The sequence below is a fragment of the Equus przewalskii genome, chromosome 9, assembly GCF_037783145.1.
Source record: "Equus przewalskii isolate Varuska chromosome 9, EquPr2, whole genome shotgun sequence".
Classification (NCBI taxonomy): Eukaryota; Metazoa; Chordata; class Mammalia; order Perissodactyla; family Equidae; genus Equus; species Equus przewalskii.
Genome location: NC_091839.1, coordinates 73,800,083 through 73,826,719, shown reverse-complemented (window position 1 = coordinate 73,826,719; position 26,637 = coordinate 73,800,083). Strand labels below are relative to the sequence as shown.

At 39.8% G+C, this 26,637-nt stretch overlaps 1 protein-coding gene across 2 annotated transcripts in view; it reads left to right on the top strand.

Moving 5' to 3' along the window:
- Positions 1–26,637, top strand: part of MTCL3 (MTCL family member 3) — a 67,142-nt gene that overhangs the window by 27,801 nt on the left and 12,704 nt on the right. For both annotated transcript variants that reach the window (XM_070559356.1, XM_070559357.1), the window contains exons 5-7: positions 15,453–15,524; positions 19,349–20,524; positions 21,934–22,240. In XM_070559356.1, the coding sequence (XP_070415457.1) occupies positions 15,453–15,524; positions 19,349–20,524; positions 21,934–22,044 (1,359 nt within the window). In that variant the 3' untranslated portion in view covers positions 22,045–22,240. The remainder of the gene's footprint in view (positions 1–15,452; positions 15,525–19,348; positions 20,525–21,933; positions 22,241–26,637) is intronic.

Genomic DNA, 26,637 nt, shown 5'->3' with positions numbered 1-26,637 from the left:
ATTTCATTTATATCTACTCTGATTTTTATTATTTCCCTCCTTCTGCTGACTTTGGACTTTGCTCTTCTTTTTCTAATTCTGTTAGGTGTAGTTCAAGATTGCTTATTTGGGATTTTTCTTGTTTATTAAGGTGAGCCTGTATTGCAATGAATTTCCCTCTTAGGACTGCTTTTGCTGCATCCCATATGAGTTGGTATGGCATGCTATCATTTTCATTTGTCTCCAGATATTTTTGATTTCTCCTTTAATTTCTTCAATGATCCATTGGTTGTTCAGTAGCATGTTGTCTAGTCTCCCCATCTTTGTCCCTTTCTCAGCTTTTTTCTTGTAGTTAATTTCTAGTTTCATAGCATCATGGTCAGAAAAGATGCTCGTTATTATTTCAATCTTCTTAAATTTATTGAAGCTTGCCTTGTTTCCCAACATACGGTCTATCCTTGAGAATGTTCCATGCACACTTGAGAAGAATGTTTATTCTGCTTTTTTTGGATGGAGTGTTCTATATATATCTATTCAGTCCATCTGGTCTAGGTTTTCATTTAATTCCACTGTTTCCTTGTTGACTTTCTGTTTGGATGATCTACCCATTAATATGAGTGGTGTGTTGAGGTCCCCTACTGTTATTGTGTTGTTGTTAATATCTCTTTTAGCTTTGTTAATAGTTGCTTTATGTACTTTGGTGTTCTTGTGTTGGGTGCATAGATATTTATAAGTGTTATGTTTTCTTGGTGGAGTGTCCCTTTGATCATTATATACTGCCCCTTTTTGTCTCTCTTTACCTGTCTTATCTTGAAGTCTACTTTGTCTGATATAAGTATTTTGATACCTGCTTTCTTTTGTTTGCCTTTAGCTTGGGGGGGGGGGGATCTTGTGGTAATGAACTCTCTTAGCTTTTGTTTATGTGGGAAAGTTTTTATTTCTCCATCACATCTGAGGGATATTTTCACTGAATAGAGTATGCTTGGCTGAAAGTTTTTGTCTTTCAAAGATTTGAATATAGCATTCCACTCTCTCCTAGCCTGTAAGGTTTCTGCTGAGAAATACACTGAAAGCCTGTTAGAGGTTCCTTTGTAAGTTATTTTCTTCTACTTTCCTGCCTGTAGTATTTTTTCTTTGTTGTTTTCTTTTGCCAGCTTCACTATTATATGCCTTACAATTAGTCTTTTTCCGTTGACATAGTTAGGAGATCTAGCTGTTTCTTTCACATGGATTTCCATCCCCTTCCCCACACTTGGGAAGTTCTCTGCTATTATTTCTTTGAACAAGCTTTCTGCTCCATTTTCCTTCTCTTCTCCCTCTTGAATGCTTATAATCCTTGTGTTGCATTTCCTAATTGAGTTGCATATTTCTCAGAGACTTTCTTTATTCCTTTTTAGTCTTTGTTCTCTCTCCTCCTGCATCTGAAACATTTCTATATTTCTGTCCTCAATGTTGCTGATTTTTTCCTCCATGATATCAGCTCTACTGTTCAGAGAAACCACATTCTGCATTATCTCATCCATTGTGTTTTTCATCTCCAATATTTCTGATTGGTTCTTCTTTATAGTTTCAATCTCTTTTCTGAAGTAGCTTCTGAACTCATTGAATTGTCTATCTGCATTCTCTTTTAACTTGTTGAGTTTTTTAATGATAACTATTTTGAATTCTCTGTCATTTAGCTTATAGATTTCTGTGTCTTCAGGATTGATTTTAGTTTTTCTGTTTTTTAAAAGTGTTTATTTAGGGGCCAGACCAGTGGCGCAGTGGTTAAGTTCACACACTCCACTTTGGTTGCCTGGGCTTCACTTGTTCAGATCCCAGGTGCAGACCTATGCACCACTTGTCAAGCCATGCTGTGGCAGGCATCCCACATATAAAGTAGAGGAAGATGGGCACAGATGTTAGCTCAGGGCCAGTCTTCCTCAGCAAAAAAGAGAAGCACTGGCAGCAGATTTTAGCTCAGGGCTAATCTTCCTCAAAAAAAAAAAAACATAAAAAAGAAATGAAAATGTTTATTTAGGCATTCAGGAGATAAGGAAAAAATAAGTTTAGAAGACCTCATAAGATGGGAATGGGGCCTTTGCTTATGGGACAGAAGAAAGAGATCTTAGAATAAGAGGGTTGATTTATTCATTGCAGACGTGGGACTCCACCTCTGTGACATACACTTCTGTATGCTAGATACACCTCTCCACATTTGTGACATGTGCCTCTATGACAATATCCAGAAGGGAGTTATCATCTTCCTCAAGAATGCAAACTTCACAGCTTTTTTATTTATTAGTATCTTCTGGAAACAAATTCCAGATTTAAATTGTTGATCAATTTTCTTTCCTGTATCTTCCTAGGCTGTTTCTTGGAGTAAATGAATAAATAGCTACTTTCCTTTCCACTCTCCTCCATTCCGTCCTTTTCTAAATTCTGGCCCTCTTACCTAACAATCAGTAGAAGTTTGGAAAATCTAATCCTTAAATTACAATTAAGACTTTTCTGAATACAGCTTCCTTTGAATTTATGTTGAATATGTCTTTATGTTTTGAAACATAAAGACCTAAATTGACTTAAGCAAGGAATCTTGTAAAATTAAAGTTATTTTTCTTCCACTGCCTAGGAAAACTATAGTAACAGAAGGACAAGCAATATTTCCAAAACTAGGGTTGTGATTGACAGATATAAATTAGAAACCTAGATCTCAGGGAGAAGGGGCAGAGCAAAATGGCGGGGTGAGCTGACCCAGGATTCTCTCCCCTCCAAAATACAACAAAGGATTGGAAAATCTGAATTTAGGAGAATAAATCTAATGCCAACATGTTAGAGACCTACAGTACCAAGAAGGCGGAGATCATAAACCTTGCTGACGGCCTCCGAGGCACTGGAACGGGTAGGAGAGAACATCGCTCCATACCCTAGAGTCTGAGATCCCTGCTGCGCGGGTCTGGGAAGGAGCGGGGGAGGGGCCGCACAACAGGGGGATCATCCAGGACCCCTGCTGCTGGTTCAGTGGAAACCAGCTGACGGGGGAAAGCTTCTGTGCACAGGGACCCCATAAACCCAGGGCCTCGGGAGACCAGAGAACAGAACTGATCTGAATCCAGATCTGTGTGTGAGAATAGCAGCCCCTCCCTCCTGGCAAAGCTACTGGGTAGCCGCCATCTTGCCCTAAGGCGGAGAGCTCAGAACACACGGCTCTCGACCCCCATCTAGTGGCGACAGGCTGTAACTGCAATGGAATTCTACCACCGTGTGAAAAAACTGCTCCTCTACCATCCAGCAATTTATAAAAGCCCCAGACCAGAAGGAAAACAATAAAAACATAGAATTAAGTCCTGAGGACTTGGAATTAGGTAAACTAAGTGATAATGAGTTCAGAGCAGCTGTAATCAAAAAACTCAATGAGGTAGAGAGAAAGAGGGAGAAACAAGCCAATGAGTTCTGGAGTTACTTCACAAAAGAGATTGAAATCATAAAGAAGAATCAAACAGGATTACTAGAGATGAAAAACACTATGGACCAGATAACACAGAATACAGATTCTCTGAATGCCTGTGTAGACACCATAGAAGAGCAAATTAACTTAATTGAAGATAGCCAGGCTGAATGGCTCCAGACAGAGGAAGAAAGAGAACTAAGAATTTAAAAAAATGAGGAAAATCTCTGAGAGATAGTGGATTCAATGAGGAGTAATAACTTAAGGATCATAGGAATTCTCGAGAACATGGAAAAGGAAAATGGAGCAGAAAGTGTGCTTAACGAAATTATTGAAGAGAACTTCCCAAATCTAGGGATTGATGGAGAAATGTGTGTAGAGGAAGTATTCAGATCTCCTAGATTTGTCAATGTAAAAAGACCTACTGCAAGGCACATAGTAGTACAATTGGCAAGAAGGAAAGATAAAGAAAGAATACTCAGGGAAGTAAGAAAAAAGAAGAGAATAACCTATAAAGGAGCCCCTATCAGACTTTCAGCAGATTTCTCTACAGAAACCTTACAAGCTAGGAGAGAATGGAGTGACATATTCAAAGCTTTAAAAGATAAAAATCTTCAGCCAAGAATACTCTATCCAGCAAGAATTTCCTTCAGATATGAGGGAGAAATTAAATCTTTTCCAGACAAACAAAAGTTAAGGGAATTTGTAAATAAAAGCCCTCCACTACAAGAAATCCTCAAGAAGGCTCTCATACCTGAAAAAAGAAAAAAGGGAGAAAGGGGTCACAATCCACAGACTAGGGAGACCGATGGATAGAACCAGAACAGGATAGCAAATATTCAACTATAGCATTAGGGTAAAGGTAAGAAAACTACCAAAGCAAGGACAATCTTATTACTCTAACTACAAATTCACAACACGAGTTTGAATAAGAAATGAAAATAATTATTTAGGAGGGGAAGAGCAAAGGGTCTAAATCAGTATTGGCCAAGTAAGTAAGAGACCACCAGAGAATAGACTATAATATACACGAGATTCTAAATACAAACTTCAGGGTAGACACTAAAATAAAATACAGAACAGAGTCACAAATCATAAATAAGGAAAAATCTAAGAAACCCAGCATAAGAAATTTCAGTATTAAATGGGTAGGCTAAAGCACACAGGAAAAGAAACGCAGGAAAACAAGGTAATGAGTGACAGATTGACAGCATTAAGTCCACATGCATCAATAATCACTCTCTATGTAAACAGATTGAACTCTCTAATAAAAAGACACAGAGTGGCAAAATGGATTAAAGAACAAGATCCAACAATTGGTTGCCTCCAAGAAACACACCTCAGCCCCAAGGACAAACACAGGCTCAGGGTGAAGGAGTGGAGGACAATACTTCAAGCTAATAGCAAGAAAAAGAAGGCAGGTGTTGCAATTCTTATATCAGACAAAGTGGATTTCAAAATAAGACAGGTACAGAGAGGCACAGAGGGACAATATATAATGATCAAAGGGACACTTCATCAAGAAGAAATAACGCTTATAAATATCTATGCACCCAACACAGGAGCACCAAGATTCATAAAGCAGCTATTAACAGACCAAAAGGAAGATGTTAAAAACAACACAATAATAGTAGGGGACCTCAACACCCCACTCACATCAATGGACAGATCATCCAGACAGAAAATCAACAAGGAAATAGTGGAGCTAAATGAAAAACTAAAACAATTGGACTTAATAGACATATATAGATCACTTCACCCTAAAAGAGCTGAATACACACTCTTCTCACAGGGAACATTCTCAAGGATAGACCATATGTTGGGAAACAAGGTAAGCCTCTACAAATTTAAAAAAATTGAAATAATAACAAGCATCTTCTCCAATCATAATGCTATAAGGCTAGAAATTAATTACAGGAAAAAAGCTGAGAAAGGCACAAAGATGTGGAGACTAAACAACACACTACTGAACAAGCAATGGATCGTTGAAGAAATTAAAGAAGAAATAAAAAAATACCTGGAAACAAATGAAAATGATAGCATGCCATACCAACTCATATGGGATACAGCAAAAGCTGTATTAAGAGGAAAATTCATCACAATACAGGCACATCTTAACAAACAAGAAAAATCCCAAATAAGCAATCTTAAACTACACCTAACTGAACTAGAGAAAAAAGAACAAATAAAGCCCAAAGTCAGCAGAAGGAGAGAAATAATAAAAATCAGAGCAGAAATAAATACTATTGAAACAAAAAAGGCAGTAGAAAGGATCAATGAGACAAAGAGTTGGTTTTTTGAGAAGATAAATAAAATTGACAAGCCCCTAGCCAGACTTACAAAGAAAAAAGGGAGAAAGCTCAAATAAACAAAATCAGAAATGAAAGAGGAGAAATAACAACAGACTATGCAGAAATACAACGGATCATAAGAGAATACTACAAAAAACTATATGCCAACAGAATGGATAACCTAGAGGAAATGGATAAATTCTTGGACTCCTACAATCTCCCAAAGCTCACTCAAGAAGAGGCAGACAATTTGAACAGACCAATCACAAGGAAAGAGATTGAAACAGCAATCAAAAACATCCCAAAGAATAAAACCCCAGGACCAGATGGCTTTCCTGGGGAATTCTACCAAACTTTCAGAGAGGATTTAATACCTATCCTTTTCAAGCTATTCCAAAAAATTAGGGAAGATGGAACACTTCCTAACACATTCTATGAGGCCAACATCACGCTGATACCAAAACCTGACAAGGACACCACGAAAAAAGAGAACTACAGGCCAATATCACTGATGAACATAGATGCAAAAATTCTAAACAAAATTTTGGCAACCAGAATTCAGCAATTCATCAAAAGGATCATACATCATGATCAGGTGGGATTCATACCAGGGACACAGGGATGGTTCAACATCTGCAAATCAATCAACGTGATACACCACATCAACAAACTGAGGAATAAAAACCACATGATCATCTCAATAGATGCAGAGAAGGCATTTGACAAGATCCAACAGCCATTTATGATAAAAACTCTGAAGAAAATGGGCATAGAAGGAAACTACCTCAACATAATAAAGGCCGTATATGACAAACCCATAGCCAACATCATACTCAATGGGCAAAAACTGAATACCATCCCCCTGAAAACAGGAATGAGACAAGGATGCCCTCCATCACCACTCTTATTCAACATAGTACTGGAGGTCCTGGCCAGAGCAATCAGGCAAGAAAAAGGAATAAAAGGAATCCAAATAGGGAGGGAAGAAGTGAAACTCTCGCTGTTTGCAGATGACATGATCTTATATATAGAAAACCCCAAAGAATCCATTGGAAAACTCTTAGAAGTAATCAACAACTACAGCAAAGTTGCAGGATACAAAATCAATTTGCATAAATCAGTAGCATTTCTATACTCCAATAACGAACTAACAGAAAAAGAACTCAAGAACACAATACCATTCACAATCGCAACAAAAAGAATAAAATACCTTGGGGTAAATTTAACTAAGGAAGTGAAGGACCTATATAATGAAAGTTACAAGGCCTTTCTGAGAGAATTGGATGACGACATAAGGAGATGGAAAGACATTCCATGTACATTGATTGGAAGAATAAACATAGTTAAAATGTCCATTCTACCTAAAGCAATCTACAGATTCAACGCCATCCCAATCAGAATCCCAATGACATTCTTTACAGAATTAGAACAAAGAATCCTAAAATTCATATAGGGCAACAAAAGACCCCGAATTTCTAAAGCAATCCTGACAAAAAAGAACAAAACAGGAGGCATCACAATTCCTGACTTCAAAACATACTACAAAGCTACAGTAATCAAAACAGCATGGTACTGGTACAAAAACAGGTGCACAGATCAATGGAACAGAATTGAAAGCCCAGAAATAAAACCACACATCTATGGACAGCTTATCTTCGACAAAGGAGCTGAGGGCATACAATGGAGAAAAGAAAGTCTTTTCAACAAATGGTGCTGGGAAAACTGGAAAGCCACATGTAAAAGAATGAAAATTGACCATTCTTTTTTACCATTCACCAAAATAAACTCAAAATGGATCAAAGACCTAAAGGTGAGGCCTGAAACCATAAAGCTTCTGGAAGAAAACGTAGGCAGTACACTCTTTGACATCAGTATTAAAAGGATCTTTTCGGACACCATGCCTTCTCAGAGAAGGGAAACAATAGAAAGAATAAACAAATGGGACTTCATCAGACCAAAGAGCTTCTTCAAGGCAAATGAAAACAGGAATGAAACAGAAAAACAACCCACTAACTGGGAAAAAATATTTGCAAGTCATATATCTGACAAAGGCTTAATATCCATAATATATAAAGAACTCTCACAACTTAACAACAAAAAATCAAACAACCCAATCAAAAAATGGGCTGGAGACATGAACAGACATTTCTCCAAAGAAGATATACGGATGGCCAATAGGCACATGAAAAGATGCTCATCATCGCTGATCATCAGGGAAATGCAAATCAAAACTACACTAAGATATCACCTTACACCCGTTAGAATGACAAAAATATCTAAAACTAATAGTAACAAATATTGGAGAGGTTGCGGAGAAAAAGGAACCCTCATACACTGCTGGTGGGAATGCAAACTGGTGCAGCCACTATGGAAAACAGTATGGAGATTCCTCAAAAAATTAAAAATAGAACTACCATACGATCCAGCCATCCCACTACTGGGTATTTATCCAAAGAGCTTGAAGTCAGCAATCCCAAAAGTCCTATGTACCCCAATGTTCATTGCAGCATTATTTACAATAGCCAAGACATGGAAGCAACCTAAGTGCCCATCAACAGATGAATGAATAAAGAAGATGTGGTACATATATACAATGGAATACTACTCAGCTGCAAAACAGAACAAAATCATTCCATTTGCAATAACATGGATGGACCTTGAGAGAATTATGTTAAGTGAAATAAGCCAGCTAGAGAAGGATAATCTGTGTATGACTCCACTCATATGAGGAATTTAAAAATGTGGACTAAGAACAGTTTAGTGGATGCCAGGGGAAAGGTGGGGTGGGGGGATGGGCACAAAGGGTGAAGTGGTGCACCTACAACACGAACGGCAAACATTAATGTACAACTGAAATTTCACAAGATTGTAACCTATCATTAACTCAATTAAAAAAAAAAGGAAACCTAGATCTCAGGGAGCATTGTAAAGATGTGTACATCACCTCTTTCTGAAAACGAAGAATAAAAGCTAAGTTCAAATGGAACAAATGCTTCATAAATGTGCTGAGCCAGACCCTGTAATAAACTTGACCGTTAGGATGAGCTTTGTTAGCTTTTAACTCATGTCACACCTTTTGTGCTAATTGAACACCTACTTTTATTGAAAGAAGCATCTGCAATTTGGAACAGAAAGGTGAGCTTTTAAAATAATTTGTTTAAAGCTCAGTTTTATTTAAACACCTTTTATGGAATCAAGATATTGGCAAAGGCAGGGGGAAAATAAAAACAAAGAAAATACATTGAGATTTATTTTTTCTTATGTTTGATAACCCCCTTCAACTCTTTTTCCTGACTTTTTACATGTGTCTTTTGCTTTTCTGGGTTTGAATATGGATTTTTTTCAAAAACATCATCTGAGTTCATTAGCCTAATGCCTTTTTTAATCCCAGTGGTGAAGAATATTTGGTAAATGTGTCAGGCTTTGCAGTGTAAGCCATCCCAAAATCTCTGAGCACTTAGAAGGCCAGGGACAGAGGAGAAATTGTGGGAGAGGGGCTGATAAGTAGAAGCCACAAAGGCAGATAGGTCTGTCAAAGCATATTAGCACCAGATACTCTTTACAAGATGATTTTGAGACCTGGACTGTGGTGAAAATGGATTGGTAAAAATTGAAAAAAGTATTAGAACGGGAGGAAGGTATGTCATGTGTTCCATTTTAAATGCTTTTCAGCGCATACATTTTTTTCTCTTTAGTCTTTTTGTTGAAAAGTTTGAGACATTTTTATTTTTCCAGCTTTAAGTGGAACTTTCAAAATGGGCTTTTATTTATTTGTTTGTCTTAACCTTCTACCAACTTCTTGGGTTAAGATGCTTCAAAAACAAAGTGATGTACAAAATAAGGTTGATTATTAATAAGGAGCCATTTCCTCATTCAACTGATATTGTCTGAGCAACTACTTTGTGCTAGGTGTATTTCTGAGAGCCCAGAGCTCTAACACAGAACAATACAAAGTTCCTGCATGAATGGCACTCACATTCCAGAATGGAGAGACAGACATGAAACAAATATAGAAGTCAGATGATGAGAGGGGCTGTGGAGAAAAATAAAGCAGGGTTAGGAAGACAAGAAGTGTGTGGAGCAAGAAAGTAGCAGAAGTATTTTATATGGAGTTATTTTTTATTTTATATGAAGTGGTCTGGGCAGGTCTCTCTAATTAGGGACCCTGAAAGAACTGTGTAAGTGCGTCTTGAGAGCAGATAAAGGAAGAGTGTCGCAGGCAGAGGAAAGCCCCCAAATCTGGAGCATGCTGGGCATGTTTGGGGAACCATAAGGATGTTTGTGACACTAGAGCAAGGAAAGCAGAGGAGGAGTGTGGTGGGAGATGAGGTCGGAGAGTTTGTTTGGAGTTGGAGGTGGCGCTGACCACATAGAGGGGGGTGGTGGTTCTCAGAGCCAGCTGCACATTATACTCACCGTGGGAGCTTTGAAAAAATGCCTCGGCCCAACCCAAGAATCTATTTTAGTTGGTCAGGGTTGAAGTCTGGTCAAGTCTTTTTAAAACATTAACAGAATAGATGGAGTGTGTAGCTGAGATCTCCTGTGCCTTATTAAGAATGACTATGACTCTGAGTAAGGTGAAAATGGCTGGAATATTTTGCACGGGAGAATGACACGAACTGATCATCCTGGCACGCCTCCTTCACCCTCATTGCCCTCAGCCCCCAAGATGATACCTTAGTGTAGCATTTGGGACATGCCTCACCCTTTGAGGGGAGAGAGTGGAGAATGTGGTCATGAGCAACATCTCGAGTGTCCTCACCTGCCCCTCCTCTGCCAGGCTCTCAGGTCGGTGTCCAGGATGTACACTAATAAAAGGGAAAGAGGAGGACTTCCAGGGACAAGAGCCCCTCCTGTTCCTTTCCAAAACGGGTTGGCGCCTGTTTTAGTCTATTTGGGCTGCTGTAACAAAATTCCACAGACAGAGTGGCTTATAAACAACAGAAACTATTCCTCACAATCCTGGAAGCTTGAGGGCCAAGATCAGGTTGCTAGCATGGTTGGGTTGTGGTGAGAAACCTCTTCTGAGTTGCAGACCACCAACTTCTCTTTGCATCCTCACATGGCAGAAAGAGGGCGAGCTACCTCTCTGGCTTCTTCTTATAAGGGTGCTAATCCCATTCAGGACCACTCCACCCTCATGACCTAAGCACCTCCCAAAGGCTCCACCTCCTGATACCATCCCATCGGGCATTAGGATTTCAACATAGAATCTGGGGAGACAAACATTCGGACCATAGCAGAGCCAGAGTTCCTGCCTCTTTCAGTTTCCCTCCAGCCTTCAGCCAGAAATCCTTGTCCCTCCCTCCCAATGTTGCCCTGAAGTCACAAGTATTTTCAGGATGACTGTGAGAACCAATGGGTATGAATGTCACTTCTGCTGACCTTAATGTTGAAAACACATTGCTCGTGTATAATATACGTAAATTAGTGCCCTAAACCCCTGCAGCCATGGTGTAACAGCATAGAGAAGAATATGCTCGATGATAATGTCGCCCTGCACATTTCTTCCTTTGGAGCAACTGTAATGGAGTTGTTCAGAGTAAGAGTTCTGAAGCTGGATAACTTACATCCTGTTTCTAACTCTTACTAGCTGAGTGATTTATCCTTTGTATGCTTCACATAATGATAAACTCCTAAGACTGTTGTAAGATTAAATAAGTGGATACATAGTGCTTAGAAATGTGCATAGCACAGATCTAGTGCTCAATAAATCCTAGCCATTACTCCAGTTATAGTTTCCTTCTTGATTTAATCACAACACGAATGGATCTCTCTTTAATTTTATCTAAAACATAGGAGACTTCTACATATGTCTTTCAGTAGCATTTTACACGTTGAGTAGTATTTATTCTTCTCTGTTGTTTAATTGCTGAAAACGTAAAGATGCTACGTATTAAGAAGTGTACCAAATTTCAATGGAGGAAGAAAGGCAGTCTCAAAGCATTTTTAGAACACAAATAAGCCATTTTATATAATTGCTTTGCAAGCATAATTTTTGGCAAAACTCTCCAATTCCTGGCCTTCATGTGAATAAAAGAACAGCAGCCTCTTTTGGACAGGCTGAGGCTGGGAATGCAAAGAATTAAGACAGGGACAAGACGTGTCGTCAACGCATTTATCTAGAGAACCATCTGAAGTGCCTACTGTGCAAACAATGATGAAAATATGAGATATAGTTCTAGCCTCCCTAACTGCTCCCCTTATAGAGGTTCCTAGATTTAGTGGATGAAGATGAGGCAGGATGACAAGAGGGGAGAGGAGGAAATTTTATCCTCAGAGGAAAGAGACTGTTTGGACTTACATTATTTCTCTAACTGAATCTCTCATCTTTGTTTCATAGGAGTCAGAAAGTTAATAAAACTTACTGGAATATGAAAAGGTTGTTAAATATTTATTGAAAATTTGAGTGTGATACTTAAAGGTACTTGTAGTCTTCGAGGTGCCTTAAAGGCAAAATGCTTTCATTCAAGGCGAAACCTTTTTCCGGAGCCTTGTTTGAGTTTGACACCCTAGCTGAGTGATATTTAAATAAAAGTAAGATAGAAAATGCCTCTTAGGAAAGAATGGCCTAGTTTCAGCATTTCTCCTTATATTAATTTAGAGGGCTCATTTTAACATGGCCCACAGGATAAAGTCTAAATTTCTCAGCTCCACAAGCTGACCTCAATCCTGTGTCTTCTTCTACTTCATCTCTCTAGTGGCTCTACCTCCATTACTTCTTTTCAGAAGTCAGTGAATCTACAAAGCACACTCATTCGTCCAAGTCTTTGCTCCTATTGTTTATTTGATTTTATTCCTATTGAAATATTCCACATCCTTCAAAGACTGGCCCTTTTGGATGATTCTCTCTGATTTCTCCAGATCTGGAATCATAGCTGCTTCTTTGTTCTCTCAGTCCTTTGTTTGTTCTTCGTTCACTGTCCTTAGATAATTCTGTCTACTGTTCAGCTAATTATCTGCATCGTTTTATCATCAAGAACAGCGAACTCTTTAGGGGAGAGTAAAATATTTCTCATTCATATTGGATACCGTACAATACCCTGTATATGCCAGAATTCAACAGGTACCTGTGGAATGAATGAACAACAAAGACCAAAAAAATTCTCAGAACTAGAGCATCCTTTCTCTCATTTCCCTTGTGTGCCATCCCATCATCTCATGTCCATTTGGACTGCCACCTTTGTGTCTTTGTGTTTCTTCTATGACCAGCTGATTATGGACACTCCTAGCTAAAACCCTTTAACACTCCTAACTGACCATAGAACAATAATTTAACCTTAGTGAAATAAAATCCAAACTTTATTCAGTGTCCTTTAAGACCTGACTTATGCCTCCAGCAAATCTCCTGTCACTCTTCTACTCAGACTTTGTTACAGCCATGCTGAATTTCTTTGCATCCCAGAAATGATCTTCCTACATGGGATGCTTTGTTCTTCCTTTCCCCTCCTCTCCATCTTCGACTGGCTGACTCCTCATCTACCAGATTCGACATAAGATGTTACCTCTTCCTGGAAATCATCTCTAGCTCCCTATACAATCTCCAGCCCCAGACCGAATTAAGCTTTCCCTTTTGTGATCTAGGAGATAAGAAATATCAGAAAGACTTGAGTCAAGAGGTGATTCCGCTAGTTACCAAGTACTGACTTTAGACCAGTACTTCTCAAGCTTTGCCGTGTATCGGAATCCCTGGAGAGTTTGTTAAATCACAGCTCACTGGGTATCATCGCCAGAGTTTCTGCTTCAGTAGTTCTGGGATGGGTCCCAAGAATTTGCATTTTGAGCAAGTTGCTGGGTGACACTGATGATGTTGTTCTGGGGATCACACTTTAAGAACCACTGCCTTAGACAATTTGTTTAACCTCTCTAAGCTTTAGATTTACCATCTGCAAAGTGAGGCTAAGAAGGATGTTTTAAGAATTAAAGATAATGTATGTAAAGTCTTTGACATTAATTCATACTCAATTAATGCCAGTTAATATTGATTTTACATTATCATTGCTTTCATTACACTGTATTAAATTGCAGACTGAACAGACCATTTGCCAAATACACTAGGAACCCCACAGAGAGCAGAGACTGTGTTGCTTTTATTATTGTTTTATCACAGGTGCCTTATGAAGTCCATTAGTAAGCACCAAATAAACGTATAATGGAATAAATTCAAAGTAAAAGCATGCAGTAAATATTTAATAAAATGAATTTAGTGCTTCTTTGTAGGTAGCCCCTACATAGAATGTTCCATCATTCCCTAGTTCAGCTTGCTATGTTTTTGGTTTTCTTGCGACTGTTTTTGCTGATTGGTTCCTAAATCACTTTTGGTTATGGTGAATCAGTTCCCACAGCTTTTGTTTCTAAGAATATTGTACAAGCAACATAGAGGGTGTCTTTCTGTAAAGAAGTAGAAGTAAATTACCACGTGGACTATTCATTTCACTGTAGTTTCCCTTTCACACTGAATGAAAGCAAAGGCAGCACTGTATTCCCCTGCCTTCTGTGCCTGAGCATATGCTTTCATGTAACACTGGATATGGGTTAGAAATTAACATGTAAAGAATTTAATTGGCAGTTCTTTGCAAATCCATGGTCTCGTCTTTTGAGAAGCTTTCCTGCTATTACTGTCAGTCCATACTCCCGTCTTCCTCTTTGACCTCAGAATCTGATATTTTATTCACTTATTAGTTCAACACATTTTTTTTCACCATCTTCCATGTGGCAAATAGTATTCTCATGGTGGTGATGCCATTCAGGCAAAGTCCCTGCTTCACAGAACCTGAAACATGGCATTTACCAACTTGTCGTGTGAGTCTTGGCTTCCTTGTCCCTCGTGCTAATTGTGAGCTTCCTGATGTTAGGCGCACTACCTAATTGATCTTTCAGTCTCCAGCTCAATATCTGATCTAAGATAGATATTCATACATATAGGTAATTATTTATACAGAGAGACATTCATTGGTGCTTAGAAATGGAACTGAGTGCCAGAGATCATATACTGTTGTTCTGTGACAAGATTTAGCACTCAGTAGATACGTATTCTTTGACCTACAAAGTGTTGTTTGTTTGAATTTCAGTTAAGGCCAACCAATAAAACCTGGGATTTACATAACAATCCAGATTTCCAGCTTCTCTTGAAACCCACATTCCTGTATTGCACCAATCAGCTGAAGCTAGTTCCCACTCCTCCTGCTCCTTTAGATGGAGCACAGCCTCTCCATTTCACGACAAACCCTACTATTCCCTATTGTATCACACGTGTGTGTATATGCATGTGTGTATCGTGTTTGCATGGATGTGTGGTGAATAAAGAATGAAGTTCTTCAAACTCTAAATAAATCCACTGAAAGTTTGTCTTTACAAATTTATAGCAATATAACTCCAACACTGGAAATAATAACTTATTCTTTTTTTCATTTAGTGATATGGAATGCTAACAAGGATTTGCTTTCATTTGGAATACATAGCATATTGAGTTATCAATCTAAATTTTGTCCAAATTGTTTTTCTGCATTTTCATAGGTTTTCTGTATTTGTCAAATTAATTAGGTAACTGCTAGCTACTCTTCTACTGATGTGCATTCCACTGCAAAGTAAAAATATATCTAAATTGATCTGATTTGGGTTTTTTCCCTCCTTTATGATTATTGAACTAAAACTTTTCATTTGCCTTGGTTTTGTCATATAAGATTAGGAAACAAACATGAAATTGAACTAAAATTATAGTTTAACAAGCTAAATATATTCATGCTTTGTTTCAGCTATCCTTAAAAAGAAGAGGAAGCAAAGATTTGCCAAAATCTGAAAAAAAGGCTCAGCAGACTCCCACAGAGGTATGTGCAAATAAAATTTCAACTAATATATCAAGCACTTGTTAAAGTATATAATAATAAGCTAGATCTATAAGCAAACATAATAGCCAGATACACACATGTGAAACAAAGTTAAATTATGCGTATCAATTAGGTAGCTGTAGATACAGATACTGGATGTATAAAGCACGCAGTATGTTTGCTTATAAAACTAACACTGACATCCCTATTATAATCGCTTTTACATTGTAAGCACACAGAAAAATGTCATTAGTACTTTATATGTTGCTATATTTGAGAACTGTACCCGTGGTGCTAATCTTGTTCCCTTATAATTAATAAGGTCAATAGAATGGCTGTTTCTATAATATTGAGGAGAGGAAAGAAAGGAGTGCTGTGGGAAGGGATGGCAGAGGGGAGAGAGAGGCTCGTGATGGCTTTGGAGAGACCTAGAACGAAGTAATTTTCTATACCAGTGACCAGGAAAGCAAAACCAAGGAAGCAAAGGAATAAAAATAAAACTTAAAAGATGTACTCAACATGGGCTTGTTAATCCTTAGACACAAAGCCACAGTATAAAGACAAGCCCTGCTTTCAGGGTGAGCAGAATGTGCTGATGGAGGCAATAAAGGAGATTTCAAAACAGAAAAGGAAATATTTGGGGGCAGAAGTGACATTATGGCTCTCCGAAAACACTTGCCTAAATACTGACTTTTAAATGTGTAAGTTGGAATCTATAGTACTATGGCATACTTTTTTCTATTCTGACAAGGTGTTTTCTCATTAATTTTAACTAAAGCAATATTTAAATATACAAAATTTGAAAAAGTTTTCTCAATCCTTTTTTTAAAAGCATAACATATTAAATGTTTATTTTCCCTTTCCTCTCTCTCCTTGCTCTGTTCTTGGTTAATTTTATTCCTGGTACTTGCACAAGAAAATTTACAGGCGAGAATCTCATACTAAGATCATTACTGGTTTTTTTTAACTTTTCTCTGCATTCCTTTAGTAAGTTCAAATATGTTTTGTCACACAGTTTTCCCACTGCCTTTGCCATAACTTTAGGTACCTCAGTCTCAATATTTTGCTGGGGGTCATTTCTCATGTGGCCACGAATCCTCTTCCTCACCTCATTTAGGGAGAAGATGATATATGCTCCCTTTTCTAAAATCTTATCAGCTTTCATCAGCAGTTTGTTTTTTTTAATTCACATTTGTCGTATTCTTATACTTCCCATGTTAAAGTTTATTTTATTCTCTTCAACAATATTCTGTAATCCAGGAAGTCTAAACTGTTTGTTCCTGGCTCTACAGACCCCACTCCATGTGCCCGTGGGCACCTTTCAACAAAACACATCCACAGCTTTCACCAGTTCCTCAGTGGGACCTGGGATCTTACAACAGTCGAGGTATATCACAATCAGCCAGTTTTTATTTCATGAGCACAAAGGTGGTGGGAAATTTATAAGTATGCTACTGTGGCCTTTGAAGTCTCTGCTATCGTTTCCAATTCATTTATTTTCAGAGATTATTACCTTTCTTTTTCAAAATCCCACCCCAACAAATTGATTAGACCTGCCTCGGATGGGAGATCTCAATTACAGAATAGTCCATGGATGATTCTATTGCTCAGTCAAGGCTGAGGACCATTGATTCACATACTTAACATTACTGCAAGCATCCCCATTCTACTGTAATTCTTGTTTACATATTCATCTTCCGTACTTAGCAAGGGTGTATTGTCGACAGGGGCGTCTTATTCAGCTTTGACTCATCAGTATCTAGTGTCTGGCACTCTGCACATGCTTAATATGCAATTTTGAATACTCCCATGTCCCCCTTTTCTAAGTTGAGCCCTATGAAATTGCCAACATGCTGTTGAGTTTGACCTACAGAAATGGCAGTTTTATATGGCTCAACCTACTATTATTTGTATAGCTTTGCATTTCATTTTGTTCATTTGCCTCAACTTCTTTGATGTATTCCTTACATGCTCCTCCAGCAGCACAGTGACTTTATTGACTGAGAAGTGGTATTGCATAGCAACTAGGAACAGTAACTTTAGGCCAGGTTGCCTAGATGGAAATCTCTGCCATATACCAGCTGTCTTGCCTTAAACATGTTACTTATTCTTTCTATGCCTCTATTTCCTCATCTGTAAAATGGGTATCATAATAGAGAGTTGTACAGATTAAAATAATTAATATATGTAATTTATTAGAGTGGGATTTAGCTTCTAGTAGGGGTCAACACATCTGATGCCTTTTATTTCACCCGATTGTCCTACTATTCTCTCGTGCCTCTTTTCTAGAGGCAACACATGCAATGGAAAAAGTATGAGTTTTGGAAACTGTCTGAATACACATGTGCTCTGTCATTTATTAACTTGTGCTCTACCATGTTTAATAAACCTCTCTGAAGCTTAACTGCCTTATGTGTGAAGTAGACATAGCATCACCTTCCTCACGGGGCTGATGTGAGGATATAATGATATAAGGAATATGATGTTCAGGCTCTGCACACTCATCAGACCTCAAACCTTCATACTAATTCTCACTAGTAGATGGGAAGACATGAGCCCCGTGCCCGGCTCTCCATCTCTTCCATCTCAGAAGCTCTGGGACGTATTTACTAAGCATCTCTGGCAAAAGCTCACCATAGTCCTCACCTCCACCACCAGTGGTTGCTACTTCTACCAGAATTTATCTGAAGCACAGCTGACTCAGTGCTGGGAAAGACAGGCACTTCTAGTCCCATTTTTAAAATGAGGAAAACAAAGTCGACAGAAGTTACATGATTGACCCAAAGTACATACTTAAAAGAGAATTTTAGGAAATTGTCCTTGGGAAATATGCCCTTGAAAACAATCATATGCTTTTATATTAGCTCTCAGAGAAAGAGTTGAGTTCCATTTTTCTGTTTGTACTTTTCAACTTAGTTGATGATTAGAATTTGAAGGTTGTCCTAGGAATATGTGAGAAGAACTTCCATAGGGTCCATGCCATCATCCTTTTATGAGGTAGAACCAACTCTATCCATTTCAGACTGATGGGAGTACATCATATTTTAAAAGGGATCTAGATGGAACACCTACCAGTTTCTCCTTGGATGGGCCATTCCGGTGTTAAACTCTCCCTACTTTAAAGGCCTTTAAAAACAATTCTCCCTTGAATAAAGAGGGAGGACAGATTACTTTCCATATGGCAGGGTGCTCATGAGCCTAAACCTTAGTGTCAGACAGAACTGAATTCAAATTTCACCTTTGTCCTTTGCCACTTATTAGCCGGGTAACCTTGAAGAAGTTATTGAACATCTTTGAACCAGGTATTTTGATACCTACTCATAAGTTTACTCGGAACATTAAATTAGGTCATATGTATAAAGAACTTTACAGAATTGGCTGAGAGTCAGTGCTCAATAAACGGCAGTGAGTGCACATTAACCATGTGTTCCTTCCAGGAAATGTTTCATATTTATCACAGTCAAGGGAATTCAACCCATACAAAAAAACAAAACAAGCAAAATTAACACTGTCGAAATGACAGCCAAACAGTTGTGCGCAGTTACAACATATAATAATCTCTGAATAGTGATGGCCACATTTTTTCTCTTTATATTCCCTTGTCTTTTTGTTTCCAAGATGTACTATTGTCCTAATCTCTTATTTGCCAAAGAATTTAAATGATTTGGAAAAAATATACAGCATCTACTTCTCTCTTTGTGTCTCTCACTAAATCCTAAAAACAAGAAAAAGGAATTATTGTTTTGCAGGTGTCCTTTTTTGGTTGTTTTCTTGATTTACATACAAATGACCTCCTACCCTCTTCCGCTCTTTTCCCAAATGAGGAGGACAATGAAGACCTGAAATGCCAGCTGCAGTTCGTGAAGGAAGAAGCTGCTTTGATGAGAAAGAAAATGGCCAAGATTGATAAAGAAAAGGACAGATTCGAACACGAGCTGCAGAAGTACAGATCCTTTTACGGGGATCTGGACAGTCCTTTGCCCAAAGGAGAAGCCGGGGGGCCCCCCAGCACCAGGGAGGCAGAACTCAAGCTCAGGCTGAGGCTGGTGGAGGAGGAAGCCAACATCCTGGGCAGGAAAATCGTCGAACTGGAGGTGGAGAACAGGGGCCTGAAGGCGGAACTGGACGACCTGAGGGGCGATGACTTCAACGGCTCGGCCAACCCGCTCATGAGGGAGCAGAGCGAATCCCTCTCGGAGCTGCGGCAGCACCTGCAGCTGGTGGAAGACGAGACGGAGCTGCTGCGGAGGAACGTGGCCGACCTGGAGGAGCAGAACAAGCGCATCACGGCGGAGCTCAACAAGTACAAGTACAAGTCCGGCGGCCACGAGAGTGCGCGGCACCACGACAGCGCCAAGACCGAGGCCCTGCAGGAGGAGCTGAAGGCGGCGCGCCTGCAGATCAACGAGCTCAGCGGCAAGGTCATGCAGCTGCAGTACGAGAACCGCGTGCTCATGTCCAACATGCAGCGCTACGACCTGGCCTCGCACCTGGGTATCCGCGGCAGCCCCCGCGACAGCGACGCCGAGAGCGACGCGGGCAAGAAGGAGAGCGACGACGACTCCCGGCCGCCGCACCGCAAGCGCGAAGGGCCCATCGGCGGCGAGAGCGACTCGGAGGAGGTGCGCAACATCCGCTGCCTCACGCCCACCCGCTCCTTCTACCCCGCGCCCGGGCCCTGGCCCAAGAGCTTCTCCGACCGGCAGCAGATGAAGGACATCCGCTCGGAGGCCGAGCGCCTGGGCAAGACCATCGACCGGCTCATCGCCGACACGAGCACCATCATCACCGAGGCGCGCATCTACGTGGCCAACGGGGACCTGTTCGGACTGATGGACGAGGAGGACGATGGCAGCCGCATCCGCGAGCACGAGCTGCTCTACCGCATCAACGCACAGATGAAGGCCTTCCGCAAGGAGCTGCAGACCTTTATCGACCGCCTCGAGGTGCCCAAGTCCGCGGACGACTGCGGCGCCGAGGAGCCCATATCCGTGAGTCAGGTACAGTTCTGCCTATTGCGAGCCACGGCGATGGCGAGTCTGGTCCGCGGAGCCGCGGTCCCCAGTGGGGCGTCTCCGCGCACCGACCTCCACGCCCCGCTTTAGGGAAGTCCCGGCTCAGAGCCGCTCTGGGCTTGGACAGCGCTCCTCTTCTTTCACACTGTCCTTCAGGTCTGAGGTTTCCGTACTCCAGTCGCAGTCGCTCAGTATTTCACCTCGTTCCGTTTAAAAGGGAAATTTAACCCCTTCCTCCCCCAGTTTTTGTGTAAAGATGAAAGGATTTTTTAGATATCATTATTATTATTATTATTACTACTACTGAAGGTCAACATTTTTATTATTACTCTACTGACTCCAATAGATCGAGCTACAAGAAGATCCCGAATAGGAATCTTCAGTTGTTGGTTTGCGGTTTTCGAGCCAAGATCCAAATTGAGTTTAAGTAATTTTTTTTTAAATTACCAAATAAGCAGGATTGATGCATAACTATTGGTAAATGTGGAACCCAGTGGTAAAGAGAGCTGGTGCTGTGTCTAGAGCCCTCCCAAAACAACAGATGGAAGCCGCTCCTTTACCACAAGTCGAAGTAACATGATCGTTATTTCTGGAAAAAGTCACAGTCAGCTGTGTAGTGGGAAATCTCAGGACTGGGGAAGGAGTGTTACACCTCAGCTTTAAGGCAACACTAATTCAGAGACTAGTAATAACCATTCCCGGACAGGGAAACCAGCATTTTCCTTCATCCTGATTTGTAGAGGCACACGTGATGAATTGGACTGAGCTGCTCTAGCCAGGTATGGTGGCCAAAGACCAATGCATTGTGTCAGTTAATCACGTAAGAGAGAATTTATAAAACAAAACAGGCAGCGCTACCCGCTCTGGCAAGCCTGGCGTCCTGTATCTCTCGGAGAACCCACAGAAGGACAACAGCATGCATGGCTTTTAAGACACACAAGTCTAAAGATCAGTTTATATACAGAAGCATGACATTAGATTAACTGCCTTTTAGTCACAGCTAGAAAAATTTCAACCCTATCGCTTATTTATCTTGCATGTTGCTCTGCTTTGCTTTGGGGGAAAAAAAAGATTTGTGATAAAACTCGTTGGATTTTGAAAGGTTAAGGCTCTTTTTTCTGTTTATTATATAAAACAATTGGTTTTTAGTTTTCTTCTTGAATATTTTTGAGTACTTTGAGCATGTCGTTTTTCAATTATATTCTCAGGGGAAAAAATAGACACCAGAGGGAGAGAGAGCACTGTGTAATAGGTTTCAGATTTTGTAAATAGAGGCTTAAGGAGGGTTCTTCTTTATCTTAAGTTGAATAAATGCTTAGATTAGTTGACATAAATCTGTTTTTTAAATTATTATTAATTAACTTTTCTCTTTGTGTTTGCATTTACCTTCCCAGATGTTCCAGCCTATCATTTTACTTATTCTCATTCTTGTATTATTTTCATCACTTTCTTACACAACAATATTTAAACTTGTCTTCCTCTTTACACTGTTTTTTGTACTGTAAATCTTTCCTCATTTACCATTCATTGTAGTATTTTCAGTTTGTTTGTTTTGTTCACCCTTCAAGACAAGAAGTAAAAGAAATATTATTTCTGTAGTAACCAATGCTATAAAAACACTGAAGACTGCTTGTTTCTTTAAAAAGACACATCTTGCCACTACCAAATTCAATAAGAAGGCCACGCACTAAAATATTTCAGGTAAGGAAGTAAGTGTGACTTTTTTTTAATAAATCATTTTAATTTTGCTTCTTTCTTTTATGTCTTGATTTGTACTCTTTGATAAATAATTGCAAGAGTGGCTGTAAAAATTGAGAATCTCTCAGTTTTTTCTCATTTGTTGACTGGCATGATAATTCAAAAGCTGGACATTTACAAGTTGATCACATTTCAAAAAAATAAAGAGATTTATAAACTACCTTTGCTAGGTTAAACTAGACTAACAAGATAATCTTGATATTCAATAAATTTCAATGAAAATTATGATGAACGAATGAAATACAACCATCGTGGAAACTAAATAATTTGTTGCAATGCTGATGGTGTTCTGTCTAAAAAGATGTGTGTGGAAGCATGAGAGTGGATTAGGCCTTAGTTTACTGAGAAAATAATTATCCCCATCCTACTGCATTAGATCAGCTTCCAACCAAACCAGCCATTTCTGCATTTACCTATTAAACTTGGAGTTCTGTCCTCTATAATACATTAGCACACAGAACTGCCTCCAGAGCAAGAAATATGCAAGAAATACAGTATGTGAAATATTTTGAGTAGGGAAAGAAATAGACATTCTCTAGAATTTCATTAAATCAAAATCCAAGGCCAGTAGCATAGTTCCAGTGGGAGTTGCTCTCTAAACATAAACTTACTTTGATGAGCTTGAACATCCCCCTTTCTTCTCCTACCTAAAGTGGCCTGGATAGGTTCCATTTAGCCAAAAGGCTTTATTCCATCCGTCTTGTTGGCAGTTTACCCCATGGAAAGCTGAAACGCACCACAGCCCCCAAGATTCAGGGGCACCAGGACCCATTGAAGTCTTGTACTTGGAAATATTTGCAGGATGGTTGGTGGATATGAAAATCTGTTGGAAAGTGAAGTATCTTGCCCCTCCAGGGTAAGAATAATATGTGGAGAATCTTTGCTTTGTTACACAAGTTGGTACTAGTAACAATCTGTTGAATCCTCATGCTCTAGTATATTCATTTCCCTTTGAGGATTAATTTTTAAAAAATTCACAATAGTTGAAAATTCAGTTTAAAATGACTGCTCTTGATCCCCATGTTTTTAAATTTCTTTTGGGTTTTTATTCAGTTTTGTTTTGGGGGGAGGAGAGACCTGGAGTGAGGAGAGGTTAACCAACAGTTGGAACCTGTTACTGCATACCTTTGGCTTTTCGTCTTAGAGATTCAGAAGGCTAGGTAGAACTTCATGACAAAAAAGAATGAAATAACATAAGTGCTATATTTAATCAATTATTCAAGTGTTTACTTTTAAAAAATTTCATCTCAGGGAAGGCAACCACTTTAAAAATCAAAATTTGCCTGTTAGATCTTTGATAAGCTTCCAGACCACCATCTTAGAGCAACTGCTTTGGCAAATGGAACTGAAACTAAATGTGTGAAATTTATCTGAAATGTTTATTGCCTTTGGAGCCACATACACCCGGCTCAGCAGTGATTCTCAGCTACCTCTGGAGCATTTGGTAGTTTATGGAGGCATTCTGGGTTGTCACAATGACTGGGAACCTCTCTTGGCAGTTAGGGGAAAGAGGTCACAATTTCAAGTAATTGTCCTGCTCAAATTGCTAAGATTGTCCCTGTGGGAAAGTGTGGTTGAATTATCTAAAATATGTATACCCGGCCTGTACCAACGTTACGGTGAACTACACTATACTGGCTATATAGAATCATTCGTTGCCTAGGTTTGGGTAGAGCTTAAAGTTCCAGCCATTCAGTGGATGTCCACATCCTCTCTAGAGCATTTCCACCTTTGTCATACGGCCTTTGCCAGAAGACCCGTAATGACAAAGCCGTTCTATTTTCACACCTGTGATAGTGTTAGAAAACTCTCCTTTCATTAATACAGGTTCTTGAAACCAACAAAATCACAGAAGACAAATAGGAATAGTACATGACAGAAGGGAGAACCAACACGAATATTGTGTGTGTACAAGGTCATGCACACACCTGGAGATACAGGCACATGTGCACAGTGAATTAAAGCCTCAGGATGATCCCACACACACCCTGACAACCCACCACTTTGTCATCATACAGTTATCTCTGCCACGAAGCTTCCTCATGTTGATCTGGAGAGGATATGGTATCCCACAAACCCACCAGCAATGATGGATGCCAACTGACTCTACCCTGCAAACCCAGATGAGAAAGCATACACAAGAGATGTGAGAATGGAGCAAAAAGATAGAGCACGGCTCCTTTGTGTCTTTAGCAAACATTCTGAAGTGTTGACTATGTTAGGTATAGAGAAAGTGAGGTTCAGTTCCTACTCTTTTAGAGCTTTCAGTTGATTAACCAGGACAAACATGTAAACAGCCAACTCGAACGTATATTTTTATTGAAGTGAAAAAAAAGGCTTGTGGTTGCAATTTATTATTTATTGGACACCTGATAGTGTGTTAGGTTTCCCTAAGAAAACATAATAAAATTCCTAGGCATTCTTGGATGGAACAATATCATAAATAACTGCAGGGGGTGGGGTGATATATACCTCAATGATATCCTGTGACCTGAGTAAGAAAGGAGAAACTAACCAAGGGAGGTCTGGGCTCCCAAAACACCAGTCTCATCCTCAGATCTCTTGTTAGGAATTAAAGTCATCTGGCAATAGGAGTGTTAATCTCACCTATGAACTCCGAAGGCAATGACTTTATAGAAGAGTTCCGTGAGAATCTTGAGCTCCATCCAGGCCCTCCATATACGGAACCCCAGTAAGATATTGGGGAGAGGAAATAGGACTGACTTAGCTACTGCTCACGGATTCTGGAGCATTTGGGCTCGTTCTGACAACTCCTCTGAAGTTAGTGAGGCAACTTTGCTGTATATTCGAACTCCAGGGAGGCTTTTTCCAACTCTGCCCTGCCCACTGCATAGCCAACTTCCCAGTTTGTGCCTGTGTGAATGCAAACACCTCTACCACACTGTGGTGTGTGATGAGAGATGCATCCAGCATCGGGGAATTCAGACCTGCCTCTATCTCAAGGGACTGCTGGGGGCCAGTAGTCGGCAGGTGATCTCAGCAAACTGCCAGCAGGCACCAAGTGATCTTGTCCCTTGGCTTCTTCCTGGAACTTCAAGCTATTCTGTGGGCATCCAGCATCTAGGGAGCATCTCTCCCTTACACTACAGGACACAAACTTGGTAAGAGAAGTTAGCAAATCTGGTGCCCAAGACCTCAGAAAGAGAATCCCCAGCATCTGCTTCCCCTGCCCTTTGATCCTGTTACTCGCATTATCTTTATTGTATAAAGCTAGTTCTAAAAGAGGAACACTCAGGCTTCTTTGTTCATCGAGAGAACAAAGTCCCCCAAGTGTTGAAACAAAGAGACTTCTCCTATTTGTACCTTTGGAGCTGTGCTATTTAAACATCATGCTGAAAATAAATTCAAACAAACAAACCTTATTGTAGAAAATTCCATTGCATGCACATTCTTGGGAGTAGGAAGAAGTGTCTTTGGTAATTTGGCCTAGATTCAAGAAAAAAGGAATTCTGTTGGCTATTTTTAAAGCATAATTGAGTCAAACTCATAAAACAAAAGAAAATTCAGCACAGAGCCTGGAATGTGTATTGGCCTGTGTTCCCCAACCCGCACTTCAGTTCGTGTGGTAGAGTGGGATACAGTTATGTAAGCAGCTGCCAGGGAAGTCTGGAATGTCACTTTGGTAGCTAAGCCTTAACTGCAAATATTCACACAGTGTTTGTAGCTATAGTCTTATAGAATTACAGCCAAGTTTTATCTGGTAGAGTTGTGCTTTGGGTCAGATGCCCTAATTGTATGTCAGGATTGAAGAGAGAAAGCAGTGAAGGATAACATCAGAAAGTGAGAAAAGTTGACTCTTTCTTAATCTACAGGGATTTGGTCCAGTTCAAAAACAATATTCGAGAAGACTCTACTGCTTAAACCCTGGTTCTGAACCAGTTAGATGTAATGAAAGATAGTTTTGCTTCTATTTTGTAATTTTGATCTAGCTTTTGATAGGTGAAGTGATTGCAGAACCATTTTGATGAAACTAACATTTTATGAGTGGGTCCTGGATTCCCAACAGCCTACTTGTGGAATTTCAGAGGGAAACTCATTCAGAGTAAGAAGACTTTATGGCCCGGATATGGCAGGAAAACCTTTATAGTAACAGTAATAGATGTGTTAACGTACTAAATGCTTCTAAACGGTACTGTTGTGTTGAGCAGTTGGGAGAAGAAGCAGCGGTGGTAGCTATTTTAAATGTTGGCCATTCTAAAGTGTGTGCAAAATCATAGAATCTCTGGGGCCTGCCTGGTGGCCTAGTGGTTAGGCAGCCCGGGGTTTGCAGGTTCGGATCCCGGGTGCGGATCTACACACCACTCATCAGGCCATGCTGT